This window comes from Nicotiana sylvestris, chromosome 6, assembly GCF_000393655.2.
Source record: "Nicotiana sylvestris chromosome 6, ASM39365v2, whole genome shotgun sequence".
In the NCBI taxonomy this organism is placed as follows: Eukaryota; Viridiplantae; Streptophyta; class Magnoliopsida; order Solanales; family Solanaceae; genus Nicotiana; species Nicotiana sylvestris.
Genome location: NC_091062.1, coordinates 3,889,315 through 3,897,955, shown reverse-complemented (window position 1 = coordinate 3,897,955; position 8,641 = coordinate 3,889,315). Strand labels below are relative to the sequence as shown.

General features: G+C 36.2%; 1 protein-coding gene across 1 annotated transcript; it reads right to left on the bottom strand.

The window, feature by feature from the left end:
- Positions 1 to 3,703: 3,703 nt before the first annotated feature.
- On the bottom strand, positions 3,704 to 8,411 carry LOC104218865 (polygalacturonase QRT2-like). Its single transcript, XM_009769449.2, has 10 exons — positions 8,264 to 8,411; positions 7,914 to 8,048; positions 7,658 to 7,795; positions 6,681 to 6,851; positions 6,123 to 6,149; positions 5,735 to 5,942; positions 5,570 to 5,651; positions 4,572 to 4,680; positions 4,129 to 4,245; positions 3,704 to 3,943 (listed from the first exon to the last, which is right to left on the bottom strand). The coding sequence occupies exons 1-10, from the start codon at positions 8,291 to 8,293 to the stop codon at positions 3,704 to 3,706; spliced, it is 1,257 nt and encodes a 418-aa protein (XP_009767751.1). The 5' UTR covers positions 8,294 to 8,411.
- Positions 8,412 to 8,641: the final 230 nt, after the last annotated feature.

The following is an 8,641-nucleotide window of genomic DNA, read 5'->3' as shown; positions in this document are numbered from 1 at the left end:
AGTGCACATTTATGTGACCCAAATCCAAATCTCAACAGAGTCGAAATATATCGATAACCACGGGCACATTGATGTGACGTGGTTCGAGATATATTTTCACGATGTTGCAATTCTCTATAAAAATAATAATAACAATAAAAGCGGTTTAAAGTTGAAATTGCACTATAGTTTTTGAACAGGTATTAAAATCAGATATTTTAGCCATTACAACAGTTTAAGCGACTGTGCTAGAACCACGGGATTTGGGGGTGCCTAACACCTTCCCTCGAGTCAACAGAATTTCTGGTTCGTAGACTTCATTTGGAAAGTCGAATATTTTCCTCGATTCGGGATTAAATTGGTGACTTGGGACACCCTAAATCTTCCGAGTGGCGACTTTGAATAAATGAATAAATCTCGTTTCGATTGTCCTTTAAGTGGAAAAAACTCCCTTCCGCGCCCTTTTAAGGTGACGCGGGTGAAAAAGGAGGTGTGACAGCTCTGGCGACTCTGCTGGGGACCAAACCCAGAACCACCGGTTCAGGGTTAGAAATTCGAGCTTAATAAATTGTTGTGTTTTGGCTTTATTATCTGATATTCTCATATGATCTGTGCTCAATATGCAAAATGATATTTTTTACTGCTTTGATATTATTTGAATTGTACATATAAACTGTGTCGAAACCTTCTCTTCTTACCTCTGGGGATGTGCTTACTGGTTAAGACTCCCTATTCTGTTAGTGTCCTACCCTAAATAAAAGAGGCTCGGAAAGTTTCTAAGCCGGCTGGCCTTTTGGTTCCCGGAAAGGAGCTCCTTCCTCAACTCGAGTTGTCCGCTCGGGTGCACTGTCTAGAACAAAGACCCAGGTTTTGAACATAGAATAACGTGACTTCATACCGGATCCCTAGTAGGAACGCTTATTTGCATCATATTGCATTTGACTTAGGGGACTCAACACAGGGGTTGGGTCCGTCTAGGACTAGCAACCTGAAATGGAAAAAGACCATCCTGCTGCATCCTGTGTGTTGTGCGCATTTATTTGCTTCAGATCTGCGTGCTGACCGGCTTCTGAAATCAAGAATTTTTGAAAAAAAAATTGAAAAAAAAAAGAAAGAAGAGAAAAATAGCAGTGTAGGGAGATAACTACTTTTTAGAAAAATAAAACCAATGTCCAAGTAGTATCAAAACCCTGCCGAAATTTTGAAAAGAAAAATGAAAATGTTGGGCGAAAGGAGTCTTGTTTACAAGTTTAGTTTATGTTGGGCGAACTACGCCGGTTTGATTCTCACAGGACGTGAGATACGTAGGCAACCTTCGTCGGGTCCAACCTCCCATTTTTGTAAAAAATTAATAAATAATAAAAATGTCAAAATTTTCATTTTTCTGTCATAGAGTCGGGTGATGTTGTTTACCTCAAAAATAGCTGAATGTTTCCAAAAGGAACTCCGGAAGGCTGCCTTTGTATAAACGGCCACTTCTGTATGCTTCAGCAGTAGGAAGTTTGATGTATGCTATGGTTTGTACTAGACCTGACATAGCCCATGCAGTTGGAGTTGTCAGTATATACATGTCAGATCCAGGAAAGAAGCATTGGGAAGGTGTAAAATGGATATTGCGATATCTCAAAGGCACTTCAGGTATGGCACTTTGTTTTAAAAAGAGCAATATTATCTTACAAGGTTTTGCTGATGCAAATTTAGGTGGAGATCTGGATAGTCGAAAAAGTACCACGGGCTATGTGTTCACCTTGGGTGGTACTGCTGTTAGTTGGATGTCCAGACTTCAGAAAAGTGTTGCTCTATCTACCACTGAAGCAGAGTACATGGCAATCTCAGAAGCTGGAAAAGAGATGATTTGGCTCAAGAATTTTCTTAAAGAGCTAGGTAAAGAACATGACAATTGTGAGCTTTTCAGCGATAGCCAGAGTGCAATTCATCTTGCCAAGAATCCAGTGTTTCATGCAAGATCGAAGCATATCCAGTTGAGGTATCATCATATCCGAGAGTTGATAAATGAAGGAACTTTTTCCCTACAGAAGATACCAGGATCAAAGAACCCGTCAGACATGTTGACCAAAGTTGTCGGTGTTGACAAACTGAGGATGTGCACTGCCTCAGTTAGCCTTCAAGACTGATAGAGTGAAGGCGCCACCAGAGAATAGCAAATCTTTCTTTATTTTCTTTCTTGATGTAACATAGGTTTGAGGGAGAGATTGATAGGACCAAACCTGTTGTTGTATGTGAAAGTAGACAAAACAAAAGAAAGAAAAATCAAAAAGAGATGAAAATATGATGTAAGCGCTTACATCGACATTCTTGTGATGTAAACGCTTACCTCAGCATTCTTATGATGTAAGCGCTTACATCGGCATTCTTATGATGTAAGCGCTTACCTCGGCAGGACATTCAAATGCTTATAAATAGGGGTCTACATTTTCATTTGTGGATCATCCCAAAACTTCTTCTTTCTCTCTTCAATTAATAAAGAACTATTCTTTGTGTGGCCGTGGAGTAGGCAAAAATTGCCGAACCACGTAAATCTTGTCTTGTCTTGTCTTGTGCAATTTATTGTTTCTCTCCTAAATATCTTTTTCCTTCTATTATCTTGACACGCTTACTCAACAATAACCACCCTTGCTCTAATTGATATTAGGTGGTGTGCAGAATCTGTTGGGAATTCCGCCAAACAAATTCTAGAGGATATTCTAAAGAACTATGCAAGTTTTGTTGAGGTCAATATCCATGAGCCTCAGTAAGACATCTTCTTCCTTGATTTACTTCTTATAATTGTTGCTTGTGTTTGTATTTTTGTGTCCAAATTATAAATGCTAAGGCTTGTTTGGTCAAGAGTATAGTAAACAGATAGTCTTACGTTAGATTCATAGGTTAATAATCCTCTTAAATGTCCATGATCTTAGTTTGCTGCTCTAGTAGCAATGCTTTCATTAGCGGGCATGTCCAGTAAGAATTTAGTTCTGCGCACTGTTGTATATTTTGTTATATCGTTGTGTAAAATTGATCTACAATAACATATAACTCTTCATAGTAAGCTCGATATAGTAACCTAGATAATAGAGTAATAACCTGCTTTAATAAGTTAAATTGCACTGATAGAGTGAAAATCGTCTTCTATAAGTTAAATCCATCGAATAATAACGCGTAACATGTTATACCTGCATGTTCATTCTTGCTATAATTTTCTCATGTTTCTTAATTTTGAGAAATCTAACATTTCATTTTTCATCCTTTGTGGAGGTTTCTTTTTTTTGCAGAAACATGCGACAAGGACCAAGCGGTTGAGCAGCAAGAACTTCAGCATATTCAACAGGACATTGAAGATAACTATGCAAGTTCTGTTGAGGCCCATATCACATAGGTTGGAATTGGATTTTTGTTCAGTCTTTCTGAATGTTGATAGGTCATAAGAGAAACTAGACCTGTATAAACAAGTAAGGAAAATGCCTCCATATGAAATTGTCCTGCCCCATTTCTTTTAAAAAAATGTTAAAAGAAATAGTTTAGAGAACTCAGCAAGTCTCATTTTCATCCAACATCAACTACGGTACATAAACCTTAAAATCAAAAGATAAAAGCCAAAACAAAACTGACAAGTTTGTTTCATTTTGCATGTTTTTTCCTTTCCTTTTCTAGTTATGCACACAACAAAGAATTGTTGGTGTTAGCACTATCAAGTAAGTGTTGAGAAAAAGTAAAAATCTCAATATTATGAGATACAAGGACCAGGTTCAATACTATATTCTTGGCCATATGCATTCCTACAATAAGCAGTGACTTCCCTTCCTTGTGTCGTTGTTCCTGGTGTCGCTGATGTTAGTTGTATTAGTTGCATTGTTATATCAGTACATGGCACTGACATACTGCAGTTCAAATTTATTGCGATATCTGTGCTCGATGTTCCAAATATATTCTGGTAAATAACATTGCTAATTTGCACTCCAGTTACCTATCATGAAAAGGGTAACAAATATTTATTTGTACTCGGTGTTATACACAAAATCAAGAAATTTAAACTTAACAGAAAAAAGTGTGTGAAAGGCATCTGTTGTGCATTCATAGGTTTGGTGTGAACATTTAGACAAGTTTTTATTAAGCTGAATATGCATTTAAATCAATGTTAACTTGTATTACCATTTCCTTACAAGCTCCTCGAACGTCGCAGTAATTCTGGTCAATTATAATGGGATTCTTGACTGAGTTAAATTCAAGATTCTCAAATATGACATCTCGTACATATCCTCTGCCAACCTATTCACAAGAAGTTAATAGTAAGCGGCGGGTGGATTTCATATACTATGGGATCAATTGAAACCATTATTTTCGAAATAGAGCATAGATATATACTGAAAAACTACTAAAAGTTCAACAAATACTAAATTATGAACCCGTAATCTCAAAAGTACATATGAGTTTGAAGCTAAGACCTTGAACATTGAGTCCATTGAGTTAAAATCTTTAATCTGCCTTTCGTTTTGACCAGCGTGTTTAGTAAGAGTAAATTCATGTTTGAAGTTTCAATAGTGTTGTGCCATTTTAAGTTAAGTTTTTTCAATGGCTAAGTCTGCTATGGATACCTGCCATGTCTTGATACGAGCTCCATTTGTAGTTCCATAGAAGAAAGCATTGCTCACATGAATGTTTTCAACTTGAGCAAAATTACCACCTTTCCCTAAGCTTCCAATACTGAATACAAGCAAAATATAAAGATTCATCATCAGTATTAGGAAGTTAAAATCGATTAACTTAGCAAATTATCCTTATCTGCTTAATCCAAACAAACATTACATGCTGAAACCCTCTTAGGAACTCTTAGTCTTTTGTCACTTTTTTGGCATCATAGAATAGTTCATTGTTTCATATTCTCTGTTGCTATTTTCGATTTAGTTTTTTAATTATTTGTCTTGCCATTACTTGCTATCAGGGTTTTTCTCACCTTCTTTAGCCGAGGGTCTATCAGAAACAATCTTTCTGTCCTCCTAGGGTAGGGGTAAGAATGCGTACATCCTACCCTTCCCAGATCTCACTTGTGGGATTATACTGGGTTGTTGTGGTTGTTATTTTTGAGTATAGTTCATTGTTATTAGAAGATAACCTCACCACCAAGGGATGTTGTGGGATGGTTGGGATCCCTCCGCTCTTAGCCAGGGGCTCGAACTCGAGCCCCAAGGATGGAGAACTTCTTTGTAGGGAGTACTTAGCTCCCTTAGTTGGCCTATCCTGCAGATATCTAGATTAGTTAGGCCAGTGGGTTGCAGAAACCGGATACAACAACAACCCAGTATAATCCCACTTAGTGGGGTCTGGGGAGGGTAGTGTGTACGCAGACCTTACCCCTACCCTGGGGGAGAGAGGCTGTTTCCAAATAGATCCCCGGTATCCTTCCCTCCGAGAACTTCCCACCTTGCTCTTTGGGAGACTCGAACTCACAACCTCTTAGTTGGAAGTGGAGGTTGCTTACCATCAGAGTTAAAACGAATAAAAAGAAAGATCCTAACATGGTTTTTGTGGCTGCAAGGGGATAAAAAATACTGTTGACTTTTATGCTACTGCAAAACACTGATGAGGAGACAACCTTATACCATGACCTGGTCCACATTGAATGTTGTATATTTGTACATTAGAAGAGTAATCTCCAATTGAAATACAATCATCCCCTGTTAATCACAAAGCTAAAACAAGTCAATACATGAGAAATAATTAAAGTATAACACACAACATTTGACAAAGTTAAGAATACCAGTGCTGATTTTAGAATTGGTAATGGCCACATATTGAGAAGACTGAATGTGAATTCCATCAGTATTTGGACTATTTCCTGGAGATTCAATCAATACACTATCCACTTTGAATCCATTGCATCTCTCTATAAGTATATGAGTTTGAGCACTGTTGCCAAAGTAAATGTTACTGATGGAACTCTGACTGCAAAAAATGAACTTCAAGGCCTGTGGAATTTTCACAAAATTAAGAAGTGAAAAACTGAAGTATGCATGCTATTTTTTAACAATTTTCTTTGCCTTCTATTTAAATCATGGCCTACTTGAACTTATTAACATACTTAACGCGTGTTTTGTATAACAGAAGTCATTTTCGAGGAAAATGTTTTTTCATGAGGAAGTACTTACAGTAGGAGCTAATCTTGTGCATCCTTCCTGAAAAGTAAAGAATAAATAAGAGTTAATCCATGTCGAAGATAAGGACCATTACTAACAGTAACAACAACAACAAACCCAGTGATATCCCATAGTAGGGTCTGGCGAGGGTGGTGTATACGCAGTGGCGAAGGTACATAGAGTTAAGGGTGATCAATTGACCACCCTTCGTCGAAAAATTACACTGTATATATAGGTAAAATATTAGATTTTAATGGTATATAACATATATTGAATACCCTTTATCTGAATTTTTTTTACTTATATCAAGTTTGAACACCCTAAATGAAATTTCTGGCTTCGCCACTGTGTATACGCAGTTCTTACTCCTACCTGGAGAAAGTAAGAGAGGTTGTTTTCGGCAGACCCTCGGACCATTACTAATAGTAACGGTGGAATTAGAACTAAAGATAGTTCAGAAACAACAAACATTAAGTGATTTCTTTCCATCCAGCGTTGGTGCAAAAAATGATTCGTGAAACACTGTTATCGATAAAAAGATGTTAGCTTATCTGGTATCTTGTGACATACCATGTCAGGGTGGTATCTACATGATTGATCCCACCATCCTTGTCCCTGCCCATCAATGGTTCCTGAGCCATCGACTATTAGACCGCTAACATTTCTGAAAGCCAGCCACTGACTCGCATCCTCCCCGGTCCATATAGCAGGTGAGCTTGGTGCAACGAGTCTACCTGATATCTACAGAAGAGTCATAAAAATTCACATATTTCACTGTAAGCTTGAGTTCTGCAAATAGCTACGATTTAACTTATATATACTGACAGTGTAAAGAATCACACAATCTTGTTACTTAAAAGATAACTACAGATAACCAAAATAAGTGGAACTAGTTACTAAAAACTAAGGCATACAACCTCCTACAACAAGCTAAATTATGCAGATAATGTTTATAAAAAATCGTCACTGTATATAAGTTAAGTTCTATTTGTAAATTTAAATAGCAGGCTGTAGCCTAATTTATTCAGGTAACTAGTCGATTATTATTTATGTGGAAGGGGAGCCTTGGAGCAACGTCACATAGTAGTGGATGTAGCACTAAGACACCGGGTTCATCTGAACCCAGTACTTTAATTTCGACGCAGGGCATAAATTTATGTATAAAAATCCAATAAAATTGGCTCTGAACCCATAATTTTAAGGTTGAACCCATATAACTTAAACCCTAAAGTCGCCTCTGATGGCGAAGTTGTCTCTGTGTGACCTACATAAGTCGCAAGTTCGAGTCGTGAAAGCAGTCACTAATGCTTACATTAGGTTACGCAGTTTACATCACACACCTAGGGATGCAGCCCTTCTCCGGACCCTTCATGCGGGATATTTTGTACACCAGACTGCACTTTTTAATCGATTATTATGTTGAGTTACATGTAGTTATCTTTCAAGTGAGCTGATAATATAAAAGAAATATTCTACATCATGTATACATTGTGTATGGAGAGAAGTTAAATTCTTCTGAATATTAAAGAGTAGTTATGTTTCCATACCACAAAATAGATGTTTTCAGAATTGCAGGGACCTCTGAATGTGAGAGGACTAAGTAAAAATATCATATTTGGAGGAATAATCACTTCAGGAGATCCACCAGCTGATGAACATGCATCATTCCAAGCATTAAGAAATGCCTGAAAAAGAAAACAATTCCTTAATTCTTGATTTCAAGAGCAACAAAAAACATACTCCTATTTGATAATAAATAATTAGTGGAAAATAAAGGAAGAACAAAAATATAATAATACTTACTTGAGAATCATCTGTAATACCATCAGCAGCAGCTCCATAATCCAAGACATTAAAACTTCCTGCATATCCAATTATACTTGCATAGGATATTCCTGAATTTCTCAAGCCAAGAATGAACAAGATAACCAAAGTTTTCTACAAAGAAAAAAAAAAGGAGATCAAGAAAGTTAAAAAAAAAAAATTAATTTGGCAATGTTTATATAACTAGTTAAACAGCTCAAGAAAAACCAATATATTAGAATTATTGTCATATTAATTAATCTAAATGGTTATGTAATAACAGAGAGATAAAATGAATATATATATATATATAGGAGGAATAATGAGCTTCAAGATTCAAGAATCCTTACCATGGTATATGAAGAGTTAGAGGAACACATTGAAAACTGATGATAATTATCTGTGCCATAACCAAACAATTAATATCATTACATGAGTTCTTGAAAATAGAAAAAGAAAAGTAATTGCATTTCTCAAAATTGTGCTAATGAAGACAATCTTGAAACATAAGCTTCTTAAGCCTATTTAGACTTCATTAAATACTTCAACAATGTAAAGTCATAGCAGGCCATCACCATTTTCAAAATTTCAAATAAAAAAGAAGAAAAGAATATTCAATATAATGAAGAATTAAATATGTAAAATGGAAAAAAAATGAGTGAAATATATATATATATATATATATATATATGAAACTTACAATGGCAAATGTGTTAAGAATGTATGAT